At 35.3% G+C, this 22,799-nt stretch overlaps 1 protein-coding gene across 5 annotated transcripts in view; it reads right to left on the bottom strand.

Annotated features, from left to right (window-relative positions):
• Nucleotides 1-5,437: 5,437 nt before the first annotated feature.
• LIMS1 (LIM zinc finger domain containing 1) overlaps nucleotides 5,438-22,799 on the bottom strand; it is a 145,498-nt gene continuing 128,136 nt past the window's right edge. For 2 of the 5 annotated variants that reach the window (XM_081263869.1, XM_081263866.1), the window contains exons 3-11: nucleotides 18,531-18,597; nucleotides 17,709-17,829; nucleotides 17,223-17,372; nucleotides 15,008-15,158; nucleotides 14,483-14,575; nucleotides 13,071-13,119; nucleotides 11,113-11,188; nucleotides 10,724-10,916; nucleotides 5,438-8,304 (exon numbers count right to left, since the gene is read on the bottom strand). In XM_081263869.1, the coding sequence (XP_081119995.1) occupies nucleotides 10,769-10,916; nucleotides 11,113-11,188; nucleotides 13,071-13,119; nucleotides 14,483-14,575; nucleotides 15,008-15,158; nucleotides 17,223-17,372; nucleotides 17,709-17,829; nucleotides 18,531-18,597 (855 nt within the window). In that variant the 3' untranslated portion in view covers nucleotides 5,438-8,304; nucleotides 10,724-10,768. Of the gene's footprint in view, nucleotides 8,305-10,722; nucleotides 10,917-11,112; nucleotides 11,189-13,070; nucleotides 13,120-14,482; nucleotides 14,576-15,007; nucleotides 15,159-17,222; nucleotides 17,373-17,708; nucleotides 17,830-18,530; nucleotides 18,598-22,799 lie in introns of those variants that run through there. The other 3 variants (XM_081263870.1, XM_081263868.1, XM_081263867.1) reach the window with 2 other exon arrangements.

Here is a 22,799-nt window from a genome sequence, read left to right as displayed (position 1 = left end):
CCTAAAAACAGCATATTACAGAGACACAGCCACATCAATGTTTATAGCAGCACAATTCACAATAGCTAAACTGTGGAGCCAACCTAGATGTCCTTCAGTGGATGAATGGATAAAAAAAATGTGGCATTTATTTATTTATTCTAAGGTAGTGCTGAGAATTGAACCCAGTGCCTCACACGTACTAGGCAAGCCACAACCCCAGCATCAAACTCTTTTTTAAAATATATTTTTAGTTGTTGTTATGGTTTGGATGTGAGGTGTCCCTCTAAAGCTCATGTGTGAGACAATGCAATAAGTTTCAGAGGAGAAATCATTGGGTTGTGAGAGTCTTAACCTAATCAGCGAATTCATCCTGGATGGGATTAACTGAGTGTAACTGGAGGCAGGTGGGGTGTAGCTAGAGGAAGTGATTAATTGGGGGCAAGGCTATGGGGTATATATTTTGTATCTGGAGAGTGGAGTCTCTCTCTTTTGCTTCCTTATCCTCATGTGAGCCGCTTCCCACTGCCATACTCTTCCATCATGATGTTCAGCCTCACCTTGAGCCCTGAGGAATGGACCTGGCTCTCTATAGACTGAGACCTCTGAAAACCTCCAAATAAAATTTTCCTCCTCTATAATTGTTCTGGTCAGATCTTTTAGTCACATGGCAAAAAAAGGCTAACTTAACCAGTTGTAGAGTGTCTATTTTATGTGGTGCTGAGGATAGAACCCAAAGCCTCACATGTGCTAAGCAAGTGCTCCACCACTGAGCTAAAACCCCGGCCCCTGACCACTCCCATTCTTTAAAAAGTATTTTTTTTTTTTTGTAGTTGTAGATGAAAAGAATGCCTTTATTTTATTTTTTTTTTTTGTTTATTTTTTATGTGCTAAGGATTGAACCCAATGCCTCATACATGCTAGGCTAGTGCTCTGCCACTGAGCTACAGCCCCAGGCCCCGCTCCCATTCTTGGTTAATATTTTATGGAATGTTTTTCTCATCCTTTATCTTTAATCTACATATATCACATTTAAAGAAAATTGCATGTAAACAGCATACCTCTGGATATTGTTTTTATACATTCTGACAATATCTTTTAATTATTAAGTTTATTTCTTTTGTATTTAATGTGATTATTGGTGTTTGACTATATATCATTTTATTATGTTTCTGTTTATCCCATTTTACATGAACCTCTTCTAACTTTTTTCTGCCTTCTTTTTGGTTATTAGAATAATTTTTAGCATTAGGATTAATTTATTTATTGCTTTTGAAAATATTTATTTGAATACTGTAAGTGTTGATACTAAGGATTGCAAGTTATTTAACTTTGTCAAGACTATTTAGGATGAATATATTACTAGTTCAGGCAGAAATGTAGAAAAACATAAACTATATACATATCTTTACCTTTCCCCTCTTTATGTAACATTTACATGCATCATAAACTCCACTAATGTTATAATTTTTGCTTTCAACCATCATTTTTTTTTTCTTTTTGCTGTACCGGTGATTGAACCTAAGAATGCTCTATTACTGAGCTACATCCCCAGCCCTTCTTATTTTTTGAGACAGGATCTTGCTAAGTTGGCCTCAAACTTGTGATTCTCCTGCTTCAGCCTCCAGAGTAGCTGGGATTATAGTTAGGTGTACCACTCCCAGCTCAACCACCAAATATTAAAGAACAATCTTGGATGGATACACTAGACCCAGATAATAAAGGAAATAGAAGACTTGAACAATACTATAAACAAACAAGATATCTATGAAACAACTAACAACAGCCATATACGGTAGCACACATCTATAATCCCAGCTACTTGGTAGTCTGAGGCAGGAGGATGACAAATCCAAGGACAGTCTGGGCAATTTAATGAGACCCTGCCTCAAGAAAAAAAATGACAAGTCTGGGAATGTAGTTCAGCAATAGACAACTTACCTAGCATTGGGTTCAATCTCCAGTCTCCCCCCCAAAAGAAAACAGCAGCAAAACACATTCTTCTTAAGTGCACATGAAACGTTCTCCAGGACAGACCATATGCTAGGGCAAAAGACAAACATCAATAAATTTCAAAGAACTGGAGTCTTAAATGTTATGGAACTGGAGGCCTGCTGGGTTGAGTCAGAGCAGCCACTGTAGTCCTTGTGCTGGGCCTTGTGACTTCACCAGAAAGAATTCAAGCGAAACAGAGTAGTAAGCAAAAAGTTTAATAGAGTGAAAGGAGAGAATTACTGAAAACAGGATTCTCAAAAAGAAAAGAATAGGATTACCATATAATCTAGCAATCTCAGTTCTGGGTATCTAAGAGAATTAAAAACAGGACCTAGAAGAGTTAATTGCACATATATTCATAGTAGCATTATTCGCAATAGCCAAGAGATAGAAGCAACCCAAATGTCCATCAGCAAGTGAGTGGATAAACAAAATGTGGTGTATATACACAGAAAATAATATTATTCTGCTTTAAAAGTGAAGGGAATTGTTACATGCTACAACAGGAATGAAATTTGAGGACATTATGCTAAGTGGAATAAGCCAGTCACAAAAATACAAATACTGTATGATTTCACTTGTATGGGGTATCTAAAGTAGTCAAATTCATAGAATAGAAAGTCAAATTCTGGTCACCAGTAACTGAAGGATATAGGGAGAAAATGGGGAGTTACTGTTTCACACGTCAATAGATTCATCTCAGTAGATTCAGAAAATGCACTTAACAAAGCCCAACCACCTTTCGTGATAGAAAAACTCCACACACTAGGAATAGAAGGGAATGTCCCCAACTGATAAAAGGAATACACAAAAACTCCACAGCTGACATACTAATTGTGAAGGGATGAATGGGTTGCCAGGTGCTATAGCACATGTTTGTAATACCAGAAGCTTGGGAGGCTGAGGCAGCAGGATTGCAAGTTCAAAGCCAGCCTCAGCAATTTAGCAAGGCCTTAGGCAACTTAGTGAGACCCTGTCTCAAAATAAAAAATAAAGTGCTGAGGATGTAACTTAGTGGTTAAGTACCCTGGGTTCAATCACTGGAACCAAAAACAAAACAAACAACAACGAATGAATGGGTCAGACAAGAATGTCTTATTTCACTACATCTATTTGTTGTATACTGAAGGTTCTAGTCAGATTGATCAAAAAGAAAAATAAATTTAAAAATCCATGTAGGAGGCTGGGGTTGTAGCTCAGTGGCAGAGTGCTTGCCTTGCATGTGTGAGGCACTGGGTTTGATCTTTAGCACCTCATAAAAATAAATAAAAATATTGTGTCCATCTACAACTAATTTTGTTTAAAATCCATATAGGAATGTGAGAAATAAAATTATATTCACAAACACCAAGATCTCAGACATATAAACCCCTAATCAATCCTACTAAAAACAAACTAACAAAAAAACTTACAAACTATCATAGATAGGGGCTGGGGATATAGCTCAGTTGGCAGAGTGCTTGCCTTGCATGCACAAGGCCCTGGGTTCAATCCCCAGCACCCCCCCACACACACACACACACAAAAAAAAAACTATCATAGACAACAACTCACTAACATTGTACAATATACAAAAAGCAGTTGTCTATGCACACTAAGGACAAACTGAAATTAATAATCCCATTTACAATAGCATCAAAAATAATTATGAATGAATTTAATCAAAGAAGTGTAAAACTTGCCTCACATGTGCTAGGCAAGGGCTCTACCACTGAGCTACAACCCTAGCCCATATATATATATATATATATATATATATATATATATATATGTCAATGTACCTTTATTTTTATTTATATGAGGTGCTCAGAATTGAACCCAGTGCCTATACATGCTAGACATGCGATCTACCACCGAGCCACAACCCCAGTCCCAGCACCATTCTTAACAGCCCAAAGTGAAAACAACCTAAATGTCTATCTGCTGAAGAGCGAATTTGTAAAAAAGTAGTATAGTCATACAACAGGATTATATTATTATAAAAGGACTGAATACTGATACACATAAAAAAGAAACAAATCATAAAAGCCCACACTATATAATTTTGTTTTTATAAAATGCCCAGAGTAGGCAAATTCAGATACAGAAAGTAGACAAGTGGTTGTGAAAGGAGGAGCAGAGAAGGGATGGGGGGAAATCGTGTGACTGCTACTATGAATGGGGCTCTTGTTGCGAGTGAGGTAAATGTTTTGTATAAGACTGTGGGATGACTGTATAACATTGTGGAGTTGAAAAAAAAATCACTGAAGTTATATCCCATTTAGAATTTTTTTTTTCCAGCACTGGGTATCAAACCCAGGCTCTTGCGCATGCTAGGGAAGCACTCTAGCACCAAGCTACATGCCAGCCACACAAATACAGATATTTTTGTCAAGGTAGGCAATCTTCCTGGTTAAATTCAGCCCACAAGTTCTAATCCTTCTTCAGCAGTCAATTAACAAAGTTTTTAGGTTATTTAGTTCTGTCTCACTTGGGTGCCACCCAGTGGCCAGTTAGGGACCATAGCATGTGTACATATTTGTTAGCAGGCATTGCCCAGTTCCATTCTCATAAGTCCTTGGTGTGTAAAATGGGATCCTATGGATCTATGCAGGAACTATTTAGGAAGGAGCCCAGGGGTTCATAACATAAAGTTTTTGCTTTCCTGAGCAACTCTTTCAACAACCTCCCTGTTATTTTTGTTTGCGGGAACTTCTCTTACAGTCTTCCAATCAGAAAATTGAAGCTTTTTAATTACACCATAGAGAGCTGGAGGACAGAGCTGGAGCAAAAGCAACATGGGTTGGTTGGGTCTTTTTGAGACCAGATCTAACTCTCTGGGCATGGGATAGAGGAGGCCTGGGCTAAGACTTCAAGTTCCAGAGGCTGCACCACAATAAATAAGGGTATTCATTTAGGGAAGAGGAGGCAAAACCAGTAAATATAAATGATGGAGGCCTCAACCGAGGTGAGAGGGAAAGTGACAGAGCTTTCAACTTGGGAGGCCCTTCTAGCCTCCTTCCCTGCATGGCTAACTTCTATTTCTCACAAGGTACAGCTCCTCTAGAAAGCCTTCCCCGATCCCTGGAGGTCCTATGGCTGCCGTGTTACTCCATCAGGATACTTCCTATATGGAGTTGTAATGGCCTGTCTTACTTTCCCTGGGAAGGAAAAGAAATGCCAAGACTCAACTCACACAGAGCCCCAGGAATCTCCCTATTCAGGAAGTTTTATGGCAAGTGGAGAGCCAAGGGATGACTGAACATTGGAAGGAAATGATCTGGCTACCAGCATCTTCCCAACATGCTACACACAGTGACTCAGGACTTGATGAATTCTGTATTAAGACATGTATGTACTTTGCTAAGAATTGAAAAATAGCATATATAATGAACAGAGCATGTTTTTATAATATTGCATAAATATTTTGATCTTCATATATATTCTTCAACTATGTCATTCAAATTAAATGATATACAACAGATTATTGTTAATAACTATGAACATTTATTAAGCACCAAGAGTACACTGCAATGGTTGCTATATAAAAACGTAATTATTGATACAGTTCCCTGCCATTGAGCTTACAATCTAAAATGAAATACAGAATGCTTATAAGCCTATCTCAAAATTTCCTTATCTGAGAAATGGTTATTTTGGCAAATTGATGAGGCAAAATGACCTATTATTTCAGGTACAATGTTAATAAGGCTTTGAACATTATCCATAGAATATTTTACTCATATTACATTAGGCTTGCTAAGAAAAAAGAGCACACTGAAACTTGGCAAGAGCAATGAATTATTTCAGATTGCCTTGTAGGACTTTGTTTTAAACAAAGAGCTGTTTATTGGCCTGAGTTTTCAGCAGCCAAGGAAAGTCCAATGTAAAATATGAACTGGATCAAGTTTATCTTCTATTTCACTTAAAACTTCAATTTCTTCCTCCTTTCCCATGCATAAGGGCTCCAATGATACCCCTATCAAGGAAGAAAACACTGTATCTAGATACTATAAAGTACTAGAGGTCTAATAAGTTGAACTTTGGGAAATATTGTTAATTCATATTTTAAAGGAGGACTAAGCGAAGACAGCAGTGGACCTCTGGCTATCGGAGGTACCTGGCTATGTATGACTTGTAAACAAAGGCAATAGAGTTCAGTCCACACATCTTCAAAGTGATTAAGAATATACATAAACGAGGGCTGGAAATGGAATTCAATGTTACAGCACTTGACTAGCATATGCAAAGCACTGGATTCAATCCCTAGTACCATACACACACATACAAAAGCTTGCTTTTCTGATCCATATTTCTAATGTAGGGGTATATACAAGACCCTATAGTATAAACTGTCCTGTTTTGCCTATATGCATAGTATAATATTTAATAAATACTTTCAAGGTTTTCATTGCTGGTCATTATTAGCTGACAAAGGCACACCAATGGGATTTTGATTCTAGTCAAATGCAAAGATTGTTTTAAACTACTGAGCACATACAATCTTACAATGATATACTGATTATTTATTTTTGATCATTTATAATTCTTTTATCTCTAAAAGAACACTAAAAAATAAATTGGTTAAAAGTTATCAAAAACAGAAATAGAATTTATTCTATAATATGCATGATCAAAATTTACTTCATGCATAACAACATTTTAATGGCAGAGTGGTAGCATCCTGAGATATTCTTTATGGCAAAGCAATATGTCAGCAATTTTTTGAAAAACCAGTAATTTCCTTCTAGAGGTCTATCTTGGTAACTTTCCTTTTAAATAATACAGCAGCAGTAACATTTTAAAAATGTTCATAAAGCTTTATATAACAAGTTTATCCAAAAAGAAAGGACCAGAAATTTCAGGATAATTTTTTAAAATAAAATAGAATAATTCACTAATTTTGACCTAAAAGTGATATTAAAACATCCCTCTTGCAGTTTAAGAGTACTATTTTATAATTTATACCTCCTACTTACAGTAGATAAATCCAATTGATCATGAGATTTGAGATGGAAAACCTGAACATAAACATCGTTCTTGTCTAATAAGATGATGGGAATTGATATCTATAGGCTTTCTCCAAAATTGAGGGAAAAAACTTTTTAAGTTAACTGTGATAAGTGAATTTGAGTTTACCAATCTCAGACAATGCACTTATTTTTAGCTTTTAGTTGATATTATATGAAATAGCTATAATTCCTGATTAAAGTGTATTTTTCTAAGGCAAGGCAAGTTTGATTATGTACGAAGCATATGTATTAGCATGATTATAAAGGAAATATATGACCAATACATACACATCCTTTTTTTTTTCCTTCTTTTTTTGCAGTGGTGGGGACTTAATCCAAGGCCTCATGCATGCAAGGCAAGTGCTCTTCCGCTGAGCTGCATCCCCAATCCCACATTCACTTTTCTTAAGTGATACATTCCAAGCTACATAAATTTAATTTCATATCCTATTTGAAGAATACGTGTTTTGACATTAAGCTTAGAAGCATAATTTGATGTAACACGTTAAAAATACTTTATTTTTCCAATATTATAAAGTATGTTGTATTTTCAGATACCTGGTGTCATTTTTTTCCAGAAAAATTTAAATGTATACTACTAGCTAGCTACAACTATGTATTAAGTAAATTATAGAGAGGAAGAGTTCACAAACAAAATAGAAAAGTAAGCATAATAATTACTGCATTTACCAAAAAAAAAAAAAAATCAAGTAGTTCTGAACACACTTGTTTCTTGTCTTGGTAATGTGTATACTCATTTTATAGCTACCAGCTTGATAAACATACTAAGATTTGCTTTTCTTGGGTGGTTATTTTTCTTCCCAATATCCTCTCCAACAGCAGTGGGAGGCAATTTTGACCACAAAGTAAAACAATGTTTATATTTGTTTAAAAAAAAAATTGAGTCAGGTAAAAGCCCACTCCTTTCATTTTGCACAGTTATGCATCACTTTGGAACCTTAATTAAAATTTAACATTTAACCATGTGGGTTTTTTTTGCTATATAGTAAAAATGTCAATAAACTAATATGGGTGAATAGCAAGTCTTAATTTCATCCGTGTTTTAAACATGATTATATTACTTTTTGAATGAGACAGAAGAGATGAAGAAAACTATTCTTAACTCTCAACAGCTTTGCAATACACAGTTTTAAATAAGGGTGGATCAACTCAAGTAACATTGGTAATCTCATCTTTGTATAGAAAAGAAAAAGTATAATGAAGTTATTTCCTTCCTAAGGTCTCAGCTAGTTTCTTAAGTCTTTTCTTCAGCTCCAGTGGAAACTTCTCATAGCACTTCTTACAGACTGGCTTCATGTCAAACTCCACAAATTTATTCCTAAAGACAATGATTAATATATATGAAAAAGATATTAGTGGAAATATAATAAACACAGACATAAATAATGTGAAATAATTCAGTTAGACTAAATAAAGACACTATATGATAATATCTATAATCATATAAATAAGGAACTATAACTCCAATCTTAATTCTTACTGTGATAAATGTAAAAATTCACATTATCAGTTTAAAACAACAGTCCTTAAATTTGTTCCTATACATCTATCTGAATAACACAGAATATATATTACATTTTACTTAGTACTAAGTAAACAGGAAAATTAAGGTAAACATAATTTAGATAAGCAAAGTCAATCGCATTTTAAAGTACCATGAGACCTTAAAGAATAAATTTATTTAAAGCAAATTGGTTTTTATAATGTGAATGAATTCTTTATATGAGGCAAAATAATCTTACTTAGTATTTTAAATTAGCTCTAAGTTTTCATCTTTCTTGGTATAAAATGCTTTTTTCATCCTACCCGGCAACAACAAAAATCTCACCTTAAATCTTTTTTTAATTATTTTAAATCATAATGGGTTAATTAATTTAGTTGCCTGACAAAAAGTTGGGGAGGGAGATAAAGGAAAGTTTTTAATCACTCTTAAGGAACACAAAGGTAATCAGGTCTCCCTCAGATATTTCATAATTGGTGGTTGTATGGAAAACTCAATTCTTTTTTTAAAAGCTAAGACAAATACATATGACCAATTTATTTGTAAAAAGCCCTGGAGAAGAAAACTTTTCAGGGCCTCTGTCGGACCACCTGTAATATACTTCCAATAGGAAGTACAGTAGCTTATTCCTATTGGAATACAGGCTGTTTAATTTTGAGTTAAAAATAGAAAACCTTATAACTTAATTTGTAAAATTAAGTTATAAGATTATATATTTTTAACTGTATATAAATCTGTGAAATTATATTTAGAAAACATCGGCAGAACAAGCCTAATGGTGCATTGTCATCTATTACAAACATAAAATCTGCTGATATAGTTCTTACCATATTTTTTTTGTTGTTGTATCCGGACATAATGTCTTTATTTATTTTTATATGGTGCTGAGGATTGAACCCAGTGCCAGGAAGTGCTCTACCACTGAGCTACAACTCCAGCCTCTTTTTACAGTACTTTTAAAGTACATTAGACTTGGTTCAGGGTAATTTTATTTATTTATTTAAAATATTTTTATTAATTGTTGATGGACCTTTATTTTATTTACTTATTCATATGTGGTGCTGAGAATAGAACCCGGTGCCTTACAGGTGCTAGGCAAGCACTGAACCACTGAGCCACAACCCCAGCCCCAAGGGTAATTTTAAAGAGCAATGTTAATAACAAAGCTAATTCCAATCCTCACACTTAAAATGAAAATGTTTCTATTTTTAGAATACTAAAGTAGGAATTATTTTCCAGCTGTGCTTCAAAGAGACACTATGTTGATGGTAATTCAAATGTTACATTTCAACTGGCAACTCAAATGCTTCAAGGAGCTACAGTTTGATTTAAATAGTATGATTAAGTTAAAAACTTATTCCAAAATCTTGTAACAAAAACTATTAAAACTGCCATTTTTTAAAAGTTTAAATTATTCCTGCTTTCAGAGAAACTATTTAGTATGCATTCCATCATTTTAAGTTTACACTTGCATTTTAATTCCTCTATATAAGGAAACATGAAAACTGAAACAATGAAAAGTTTTTAGAACTCAAAACGATGATAACCATGAGGGGAAAATGAAACAAATGTACTTAGTAATTCAACAGACAGAATGACAAAGATTGAAATACTACCCATAAAAATCAGGGATCAAAAAGTTTGAAAACATCGAGGATATGCATTCATGAATAGCAGTGCACGGGCACTATGTGAAAGCACACTTTCAACCACCACAGAGAGAAGATGCCTCACTGTGTGACACAGACTTGCTTAATGTGAAACATGCAGAGAGAACTGAATACAGAACTTAGAACACATGTGGTTTTAAAATTATCAAACAATACTTATAGTTTCTCAAATTATTTAAGACAAAGAAACTAAAGATAAGGATTTTAAAAGCTGTGGTTATTAGACAAAAATATTTTCAAATTTTTCCCATTATTGAAAGATTGGAACTCTTTCCCTTGAAAGAAATGATATCTATGCTATACTGTGATTTTAAAAAAGAGATGAATCTACAGATTAAGGGAAAGATATGTGCACAAGCTGGTTTAAATATGCATCTTAATAAGCTTTACAATATTTTATAATAATTAATAAGCTTTTTAATAATTAAGCCAAAGGATCAACTCCATATAGGATAAATAGTTGTATTTCAATCTCTGATGGCTACAAAAACATGCCAAAAAAAAAGGGAAAGGAGGGGAAAAAAAGCAAAAGACATAACAGAACAAAAACATTCTGAAGGACTAACCAAAGAAGAAAGTAGTGAAAATGATGATAGAAGGGACAGAAAAGTTTACAAACAGACTGGCTTTTTCTTTTTCTGCTTGTCCTTATCCTTTGCTTCTCTCTCCCGTTTGGCAAGTCGCCTCTTAAATTCTTCTGGCATTTTCTCATAACAGTGTTTGCAGACTGGTTTTAGATCAATTTCAACAAACTTATCCCTTTGAACAGAACAAAGAAGGAACAGAAGAAAGAATAGGGAACAATTAAAGGAAGAAACTTTACTTTCAGAAGATCTCAAGAGAAAGAAGAAATAAGGAATCAAATAATTCTTTTTAAATTCTAGGAATATTCTCTTAAGCATCACCCCAAAAGTTTCAGTCTTAAGATTCACACTAGACCACTTCAGAGCCTTACTTGAGTGTTAACTTGGTGTTGCAGGTGGAACAGGCAAAGCAGCTCACACACCAGGCCTTGTTAAGGGCAGAGACCACTAGAGAGAGAGAGAGAGAGAGAGAGAGAGAGAAATCTCATCATTTGGAAATACATTGCTATGGGAAGCAGGAGAGCTTCAATAAACTCCGGAACAGAGCTAAGGCTATTCTCAAGGCACTTGAATGAGGGCCTCAACAACCTTTTTCTTGAGAGTTTCTTCTTTAAAAAGAATCAAACAGCTGAAAAGCTAACTGCCATTAAATAAAGTGCTTTGAATCAACCCATTTTGTTAATTTATTAGGTATATTTTTCATATTATTAAAAAAACATACAGACTATGTATTTATATCTTCCATGATTTAGGCTTCAACTCAGGAAAATTCCTGCTGCCTTTTCCAATCCTTATAGTTAATTTTTCTTTAAATATTTTTTAGTTATACATGGACACAGTGTCTTTATTTTGTTTGTTTATTTATTTATTTACATGGTGCTGAGGATCAAACCCAATGCCTCACATGTGCAAGGCAAGCTCTCTGCCACTGAGCCACAACCCCAGCCCTAATTTTACCTTTTCCTTAAGAATCTGTGAGGTATTCAAATGGTCTGAACTATGTCTTACACTAGAGATTGGGTCCCTTCAGTCCAGTGGACAGTGCAGCAACCTGTATGCTCATTTATGTTGCTCAGACAATTTTTTTTGACACAGTGTTTGCAAGCTAGTGCACTGTCTGCTATGTTTTTGTCCCTACCACTGTTGGTTCAAGAAATATAAACCAGATAAGTTAACTTTAAAAGATCCAGACATTAAGTTTTTTGCCAGTAGGAGTCTTTCATTCTAAGTTAACAATAAAAAAAAAAAAAAAAAAAACAGCTTCCTTTGATAGCTTCCCTCACTTCTCATGTAGAAGGAATTAATTTTGGGGGGGTACTGGGGCTTGAACTCAGGGGCACTTGACCAGTAAGCCACATCGCCAACGCTATTTTCTATTTTATTTAGAGACAGGGTCTCACTGAGTAGCTTGGCGTCTTGCCATTGCTGAGGCTGGCTTTGAACTCAGGATCCTCCTGTCTCAGTCTCCACAGCCATGGAAACTTTTATTTATTTATTTAAAAAAAATTTTAAAATATACATATATTTTTAGTTGTAGTTGGACACAATATCTTTATTTTATTTATTTTTATGTGGTGCTGAGGTTCGAACCCAGCGCCTTACACGTGCTAGGCAAGTGCTCTACTGCTGAGCCACAACCCCTGCCCAGAAACCTTATTTTTAATGGTACTAAAGATTTTTCTAAACTGCCCATTTCACAAACTACATATGAACAATGTTTCAGAAAATATTTCCTGAGTTAGGTGATGTCTGCCGAGAACCATGAAGCATACTGAAAACAGGATTGTTTAAAACCCTGTCAGGAAGTCTGTGGAAGAATTGTGCAAGTGAGTATTAGCAAACACAGCTGCTTCCTCTCTGTTTCAGTCAATCAGCCCTGCCTAATTACCACCATACAAGGGTGATAAGTTCTAGTTACATCTGCAGACAACTGCCAGGTTTTAGCATGTACAGGGTTAAAGTGACTCTTCCTAATTGTTACAGCAGATTAAACTGTTCCAAGTAAATATGCCAGAGCATCCAGAGAATAGCTGTTCCAGAGGGCCTGCCAGGAACAGCTTTCACAATTACACGTTTAACAACACTGTGGCAGTGGCCTAAAGTACATAAATGAGTAACAAGGCCTAAAGTACATAAATGAGTAACAAATCCAACTCTTAGATATCATCATCTCTCTGCTACAGTTTAAATCAGAAATATTCCAAAGACGGAGAAAAAGTAACTGATGATAATAACATCACAAACAGTAACAATCATCAACCTCTTTCAATTTTACATTACCCAAGTGTTTTTGTGTCAAATGGTGCAGATAAAACCTACAGATACTTACCATCACCTTCTATAACACGGTTGCAGTGGAAACAAACATCACCAAATAGCTGAAAAATTTTAAAAAGTTCAAGATATGGGTTAGAATTAAGTTTTTGAACAATGAACATTCAATATAATTTCAGTTCTTTCTATAACTTAAAAATAAGTAGCTGGTTACCTAAGTTCAGACTTTACCGAAAATCAGCAGAAGTTTCTTTACTAGTTTTTACTTCTTACAATGTAAATGATTTACTTTTCATCACTTAAGAAAAATCTTTCTAGATGATAAAACAATTAATGAAAAATACTAGAATTTTTGAGTCCAAGTGGATGAGAAATGGATAAATCAGTGTACCTACAGATAGGAAAGAATGGTGGGTTCTTGCTCAAGCAGAGTGTTGAGGGCTGACTGAGGGAGGAGCACATAGGGGCTGGACAACTATCATTTTTAACCTGAGCAGGCAAGAATCACAAAGGGGTGCCAAATCTTGGGGGAGTTTTGATGAGGAACAGGTCCTAAAGTGATTGTCCACAGACTGCTTATTAGATGCAAGGGAAAGGGGGAAACAGCAATTTACAGTACAGCCAGCATCATGCCTAGGGGGTTGCCATCAGGTAGCAATGGGTCCTAAGGAGGACACTCTGCCACTGCAGTGTCCTCACCAACAGTACACCACCTCAATCTAATCAAAAAGAACCAGCCAATGAGTCCATGTGAAAAGCAGTCTATTAAAGGCTCTAGAAATGTTCCAGCATTGAAGAAGCTAAAGAAACACGAAAACCCTAGACTGTGTCTAGTCCTAATAGGAAATATATGCTAAAAGTACATTGTCAGGCCACGTGAAAAAATGGAATAAATGTGTTAAAGTATTGTATCAACACTCATAATTATAGTTATGTAAGAGAGTTTAGAATTCTTGGACAACACACATGAAGTATTTAGGGGTAAAGGACCATGATGAATTTATCATCCAATGTGTTTTTATACACACACATATATGTATTTGTAAATATATATATATATGAATGTGTTTTTAAATATCAAGATCAACATATGGGGGCTGGGGTTGTGGCTTGGCGGTAGAGCACTTGCCTAACACGTGCAAGGTGCTGGGTTTGATCCTCAGCACCACATAAAAATAAATAAATAAGATAAAGGTATTGTGTCCAACTACAATAACAAAAAATAAATAAATAAAAAGATCAAACCTATGTAATGATCAAGCAAATGGTGAATATGAGTAAAAGATATACAGGTAGTCTTTGTATTTTTAGTTTACAACTTTTCTGAGTCTGAAATTATTTCCCAAAAAGTTAAAAACATATCTCTGCAAACCAATGTATATTTTCCAAGAGGTTTTCTTTAGCTAAAATATTGATTAGCTTGAATTCATAAAAGTACATCTAGTATCCAACAAATGTAATCAATACCTGGTTATAGTGGGTTTCACAATATGCCAAGCCCTTCCTCTCATAATGGCGATGTCCAAGAAATGGTTTTTCACACTTGGCACAAACAAAATGCTGAAAAAAATTAATACAAGTAATTAATAAATTGCCATGTTATATTGATCTAACAGTGTAACCTCAAAGTTAATCTATTCTCAGAGAAGATATATGATTAACAACAGAATGATCTTAATGCAGGTGTCTGTGAGTTTTTGATAGGTTACTTTAAGACACAGCCTCAAACAACACAAAGTGAACATCTTGTGTCCATAACAGAAGAACAGCTGCTGAATATGAACCATGACACTGACTGCCTCAAAAGAAGGCTTTCAGAACAAGGTGCACATCCCACATCATTACTCACAGATCACAACAGCAGTGTATATTCTGTATTCTTCAACTATCTTTAAAATGCTCATATTAAACCTTTAGAATCTCTTAATCTTGCTAGCATGCCTGAGCCATGGAAATTCAAAATACTGACTACCCCTGCCATTTAGCACTCACCTCCACATGCCACTGCTTACCCATGGCATTTACTACTCGTCCCTCAATGGGTCGCCGGCAGGCACCGCAGATGGGAACTCCCATCTTATCATGGCATGGCAGGCAGTACAGTTCCCCTTTCAGCTCCCGGGCATCAGCAGTCAGCTCTTTCCTGTCCATGAGGAAGACACCCAAGTGAACACTACTACTAAGAGAAAACAGGCCATCAATATGACTAACTCACTTTTTAGAAGGTTTTAAAATATATTACTATAAAGCTTCCTGGTAACATTTTTCCCTCTTAGAGGTGATCAGAGTAACCTGAATTAATAGGCTTGAATAGGTTTCATATTATTATCAAAACATCACCATCTCTTGTTATACGTGTGTATGTATGAACATGTAGCAACAAATCCTACCATTAAATATAATTATAATGCACCAATGAAAAATTTGGAAAAAAATCAAAATCTTTATAGTAATACTAAGATACATCCAATTTATCATATTATACATCTACATACTATCACAGCATATTTTTTATTTCCTTGTCATAGTATCACACTTACAATTCATTTTTATTCCTTAAAAATTACAGTAGTGATTTCCAGAGTGAGCAGACTCAGTACTACCTCTTCATACAGTGAGAAATTTAGAGACCAGTTCCATTTACTAACAATCACTGAAATTATAACAAGGTGTTTAGAACGTAGTTCATTGTAAACTTAGGTCAATGAAAAATAAACAACAAAATGTCCCCAATTTTCCTCTCCAAATGCTTAAGTTAGCTATTGTTTTGTGCCAATAAACATTTAGCCAGATATGGCCCCAATTAGTCAAATGGACTTGTTTCAAATTTATCTGTTCCCCCCCACCCCAATCCAGTACTGGGTATTAAGCCCAGGGCCTCGTGCATGCAAGGCAAGCACTCCACCACTGAGTTATACTCCCATTTTTTTTTTTAAATTTTATTTTGAGACAGGATTTTGTTATGGTGCCAAGCTCAGCCTCAAACTTGTGATCTTCTTGCCTCAGTCTCCTGAGTAGCTCAGATTACATACAGGCTTGCACCATCCAGCTCAGCTTCATCTATTTTAAATAATTTTTTAGGAATAAAACTAATGAACAATGGGCAGATAAAAATCACACAAGAGGAAAGATATGCAAGAAAACTAGATAAGGCACAAAATGATAATTCAATTATAAAAAATAACTTGTCTGAACTTATACCACAAATTGTTTTATAAATTCTTAATCTACTGTCTTTCCTTTCTATTATAATTTAGCATGTAAGCTCATGTCAACCACAGTAACAAATCTTTTTATATTAAATTTTTGTACTAAAGCTGGGCATGGTAACATAACACCTAAAGTCCCAGCTCCTTGGGAGGCTAAAGATGGAGGATCACTTGAGCCCAGCCTGGACAACATCTCATCTTGGGGAGAAAAAAAAAATCAGAAAATTCACACCCTAAAAGTGGTTTATCATGATTTTTAAAAATACCTTTATTGTATTTATTTATTTTATGTGGTGCTGAGGATCGAATCCAGGGCCTTGCAAGTGCTAGGCAAGTGCTCTACCACTGAGAAACAACCCCAGCCCTTATCATGATTTTTTGAAGACAAAAAATTAAATATAAATTTAATTTTGTATATTCAAAGACAGCACCCTAATTATCACAACTGCAAAAATTATGTGTATATAGAAAAAAGACCTTTTGATACTATATTGGAAAAACATAATGATAAAAACACTTTTATGGCTAAATGTGGATGTTTTAATGTGAACTGAATATCTGATGTAAAATTGTTGGTGATTTCCTTAGATATAATAAAAATATTATGATTCTATAAGAAAACGTCAGTATTCTTCAGAGAAGCATATTGAAAGTCATCAGGTCTAAAACTGGCTTTCAAACTGTTCATTAAAAAAAATGTCAAGGCTATTGCATATGCACACACACACATACAAACACATGTAAACTGAGGGGAGAGTGCGTATACTGCACACACTCAAGTGTGGCAAAACACTAACTGGTGAAACTAAAGGCAGAGTTTATGGGTGCTTGTTACATCACACTCATGACCTTTTGACAGGTCTAAAATTTTCCACAGTAAAATTAAAATGTGGAGAAAAATAATTCAGTTTGCTGGGTGAAAAGAAATGTAAATAAATGTGATCTTTTATTTTGGTTTTACTGTTTATGCAAAAAAAAGGGAAAAAAAACTAGAATACCCGCAGTTGGCACAGTTGAAGTGGTCTGGGTGGTAAGGGTCATTCTTGAAGATCAAAGGCTGTTCGTCAATGATGGCATGGCATTTCTGGCAGATGTATTTTCCAAGGCCTCTGGCTTTCTCACGATTGTGACAGGGGCGACATAAATGTCTAAATAGAAACAAAATGGAAACTTAAAGAGAAAGTATTTGTTTAAAAAATCTCTTCTGTGCTTAATAGAGCAGAATCACGCTACAGGAAAAAATTATTCCAACCCCAATAATCAGAGCTCCACCTGTGACCGTGTTTGTACTGGCACATAGGCCTACACAGCAGCTGTGTGTGTCATATAAAGGTCGTTTCCCAGGGCACCAGATATCTAGCAGCATGGCAATGTTTGGGGTTCCTACACCCTTCAGCAGCACCTCACATCCCACAGGCAAAATGCACATGACTTGCAACAGACACTTCAGCCACCCACATCTGACAAGGAAGGGAAACTCCTACCTGCCAGCATTCTTGACAAATCCAATGTCTGCCAGAACTTCCTGGCAGAGGTCACAGCGGAAGCACTCAGGATGCCAGCTGTTATTCATGGCTTTGATAACTCGTCCAATGATGAACTCACCTGTGGGAAGTAACACAAAGGATGTTCAAAGCTATTTGTTAAAAACTATCTACCAGAGTAAACACCATTTAGAAAAAAACGGTCTTTATTTCATCTGGGTCCTTGTTTTGCATTTTGTGGCCATATTTGGGGGCTGATTTATCATATATCTGAATCTGGCTTTCCTTTTAATATCCGGGGCTTTCTTGATACTGTTTGGTTATTTCTGGACATTCTTGACACAGACAACAGAAATCCATAGCATCTTCTTCCTTTCCTTTTCTTTTGTGCTGGGATTGAACCTAGTACCTAGCACATGCTACCCTCTGAGCTAACACCCCAGTTCCTATTGTACGTTTTCTTATAATCCATATTTAATTTCTTCCTTCATTAAACCTTTACAACATTCTGTTCAGTTTCTCTAACCCCTGGAAACCTTCTAGTAGAGCCATAAGCATGAATTGTCTTAAATACAAGTCAAGCACTTAAATTCCTAAAATTCTCTACTCTTTTCTCTATAAAATTCAATTCTCTCAGGATCGATCTGATACTTTTCTATTTGTTATATGTTAATAAGAAGGGAACAGATAAAGTACATCTTATAATAGTTATTTATAAGGAGCATCAAAAACCATTTTTACTGTTGGTATTTTAGCAGTTTTATAAATGACTTCAATCTTTTTGAAATTGCTTTTTAATTCACATTCAGCAGCAAAACTTACCACACTGATGGCAGCAAGGAGCAAAGAGCATCTGAAAATCATGTTCACAATATTTCCTTCCTTCAAACTGAGGAAGAAAGAAAGTACCATTAGCTTATAAATATGACACAATCAGAGGAGAAATATAATTATTTCAAGGAGACATATAGGAAAGTGTTTCTATCAGGATTTTTTTCCTTTGAAGGGTAAAAATGTTTTAGAAAATTCATATTGCACATTTCAAAGGGGGTTACAGAAGAAAGCAAAAATGTTATCCTCCCCTCATTCTAGAAACAAATAAATAGGATATAACATTTCTTTATAAATCATGACACTTGAAATTTAGCACCAGCATTTAAAATGAATAAAAAAGGAACAAAAAGCATTTACAATATACTTCAGATTTCTTTGTTTGGGGTTATCCCTATGTGTTATTAATATTTCTTCTTTCAATTCATATACCCAACATTTCTTTGTTTGGGGTTATCCCTATGTGTCATTAATATTTCTTCTTTCAATTCATATTATCCAAACAGTAAAAACCAGGGAAAAAAATGTAAACCTAGTAATTGCTGAAACTGGGGAGGCTGTTCTCTTGTACTCTGTGCAGGCATCCCTGGAATTACCGTTTGCTGGAAAAATATGCTGACATTTTCATTTTGCAGTTGTTAGTTTCTCAAAAGAATAACAATAAACATTCTAATGTCCAAACCTTGATTAGTCTTCCACTTCACTACTTGATATTTCTTTGGGGTTGGTAAGGTCATGCTTTTTGCTTTACTTTTGAATGGTCATTAATTCTTTACTAAAATTCAACATTCTCCTCCATTCTCCTACAGATTGATGCAGGAAAGATAAACTGAATAGGTAGTTGTTAGAATGAATGTTGTGCCTCCAGAGTCTAGGGGTCTCTACTCTGACTATGCTTCATTTTTTTTTTTTTTTTTTTTTTTTTTTGCTCACGCACTCTATTTGTAAGAATCCAGTGAAAACTGAGGAGTGAGGCAAGAGGGACCACAAGTTTGAGGCCAACCTCAGCAACTCAGTGAGACTGTTTCAAAATAAAAAATAAAAAGGAGCTGGGATATAATTCAGTGGTAAAGCACCCTTGGGTTAGAGCAAGAGTACCAGCTTACCCCCCCCAAAGGATTAGTTTTTATTGTGTTTCATGAAAAAGAAAGATATATAGGTTAAAAAATAAAACATGAATCTGGCAGTTAACATATATATTGTATTTGTTAGTAGAAGACAGAAAATTGATATAAACATTACATAACATGACATAAAATTAACACTGACTATAATTTGAATACATCATTTTTGGCAGAGTCAAGGAATAAACCAAAGGCTTTTGCACATGCTAGGCAAACGCTCTACCACTGAGCCATACCCCCAGTCCCTGAATAAATAAATCTTCTAAGATCTGATTCATTACAGGTAGGACATCACTTGGTGCATCAGTGTGCTACAAGTGTATCTACAGTGTGCTTGTTACCTGTTCACAATCTTCTGACAGAGACTAAAAATTAAAAGAGAGATAATTTGGGGGAGGAAGGGAGGAAGTACTGGGGGGTGATATTGGACAAGTCACATTGTTATACTGTGTGCAGGTATGAATATGTAACAACAAATCCCATCATTATGTACAATTATAATGCACCAATACAAAAATGGGGAAAGAAGTATAATTTATAATAGTTAATATTTATGTTATTTAAAATTGAAATGCAAAAATAGACTATCTGAATAGAGGAAACCCAATTTCAGTTTGGGAAACCCATGCTAATTACCACATGTGAACTGTGTATTTCTTTCTACTAAATAAAGATATTACCATCTTCATTATAAGTAAATTGAGTGAAGAACTTCCCAGAGATGGTATATACTCCTCTTCCCTTTAATCCAGGATTTTGTACATGCTAAGCACCTGCTCTACCACTGAGCTACACCTCCGGCCACCCTCCTTGAGTTTGTTTGTTTTGTCATGCTGGAGGTCAAACCCAAAGCCTCATGAGTGCCAGGCAAGTGCTCTACTACTAAGCCACATCTCCAACACACCACCCTTGGGTGTTTTTAGACAAGAAAAAATATACTTTCTTTAGGGTCTTTGTTAAGTGAATTCTTTATAAAAGTTCTTTCTAATTAAATTTATCACACAAATGGGAACTCGACTGAAAATTCTTGAGACAAGACTATGATAGTCTGTAAAACTATGCTAAGATTATTTTTTAAAGATCAATATCTTTGCTGAGCATGTGCCTATAATCCTAGCTACTCAAGAGGCTCATAGCAAGCTTAAGGGCTCAGCAACTTAGAGAAACCCTGTAGCAACATAAAAAATAAAAGGAGCTGAGGATGCAGCTCAGAGATAGAGCCCTTACCCTAGTGTGTGTGAAGCCCTGGGGTTGATCCCCAGGACCAAATAATAAAAATTTAAAATAAAATAAAAATAATGACAACTACTGCTTAAAAAAAAAGAAAAAATTGTTTACCATTTATTACGCTTTTACCATGTATCAGGCACAATGCTCAAGCATTTTAAACATCATCTAGGGGTTGGGGAGTCTGTTCTTAGGTAGATTTCTCTTTTCCCCACTACTGATCATCCCATGATATTGTTTTTGTGTCTAATTATCGGTAGTTTGACCTTGCTCTAGTTTAATCCACTATACCATAACTTCCTTTAAGACTACATCTACTGCTTCCATTCTATTCCTAGAATAGAAGAGGTGCTTGGCACACTGTAACTGCCTAATTAACAATATAAATGTTTGTTGGATGGATGGGCAGATCAATACATGAATAAATAAATGTCACTAAAAATCTCACAGATAGTCAAGGGTCTTTCATCCCCTTGTAGGACTTTTAAGAGTATTGCTCAGGCATTTTGTAAATGTCTGTCATTAGGAGTTTCTCTCACTTAGACTCTGATCATGCATTTTGGGAAAGAATATCATGGAAGTAATAATGTTGTTGTATCATATCAAGAGATGATATCAACATGACATTACTGGTGATGTCACCTGATCCCTTGGTTAAGGTGATGTATTCCCCAAGGTTTCCCTACTGCAACGTCACTACTTTAAACCTTCTTAAAAGTGAATCATTATGCCCAATTCACACTCAAGGAGAAGAGTATTAAGCTCTTTCTTTTCCTTTTAATGTACCCTCAGAAAGAGTTGAAAATTATTTTTAAATTATCAGAGTGGGGGGCTGTGGCTGTGGCTCAGTGGTAGAGCACTTGCCTAGCATGTATGAGGCAATGGGTTCAATTCTCAGCACCACATACATAATTTTATATATATATATATATATATATATATATATATATATATATGTCCATCAACAACTAAAAAATATATACATTTAAAAAACATTATTGGGGGGCTGGGGTTGTGGCTCAATGGTAACCATCTAGTATGTGTGAGGCGCTGAGTTGGATCCTCAGCACCACATAAAAATAAATAAATAAAATAAAGGTATTGTGTCCAACTACAACTAAAAAAAAAAAATTATTGGGGTGGACTTTAAATTCCAAAAGTGATACTCTAATCGCTAGAAGTTGTTATTTTTTAAAATTCGGACTCAATATATTAGATTCCCAATTTGATATGTCATAGAACATTTTCAGAATGCCAGTATCCCCAAAACTGTCCACCCCCCACTTTTTTTTCCCTTTTCAATATTGGGTATTGAACCCAGGGTGCTCTACCACTGAGATCAAAAACCCCTCCTTTTTTTAATTTGAGATCAGGTTTCACTAAGTTTCCCATGATGGCTTCAAACTTGTGATCCTCTTGCATCAGCCCTCCCAAGTCACTGGGGTTATAGGTGTGTGTCATCATGCTTAGACCAAAAACATGTATTGTTCCTCTTCCACTGCTCCCCTGAAAAGAGCAATTACCCTTACAAGTATTTAAAGGCAAATACAGGAAATTAAAACTATTCAATTTCATGTTTACAACTGACTTACAAATCATTTGTCCAAAAAATCAATGTGGTGTGTGTACGTGACATGTATAGGGCTCACTGTAGTATTCTCTCAACTTTTCTGTAGGATTTTAAGTTTTCAAAATAAAAAGGAATTTCAGGGCTGGGGTTGCGGCTCAGTGGTAGAGTGCTTGCCTAGCATGTGTGAGGCACTGGGTTCGATCCGCAACATCACATAAAATAAATTTAAAAAGTAAATTTATTCAACAAAGCCTCAATGGCTTTAATCAACATATCAAGTCAGTGGTCTACATATGGTAACAACAATACATTACAGCTCAGAAAATCTACTTGAGGTTC

Source organism: Spermophilus citellus (assembly GCF_964194105.1).
Source record: "Spermophilus citellus genome assembly, chromosome: 13".
NCBI classification, from domain to species: Eukaryota; Metazoa; Chordata; class Mammalia; order Rodentia; family Sciuridae; genus Spermophilus; species Spermophilus citellus.
The sequence above is the reverse complement of the archived record's forward strand: the minus strand, read 5'-3'. Positions and strand labels throughout refer to the sequence as shown.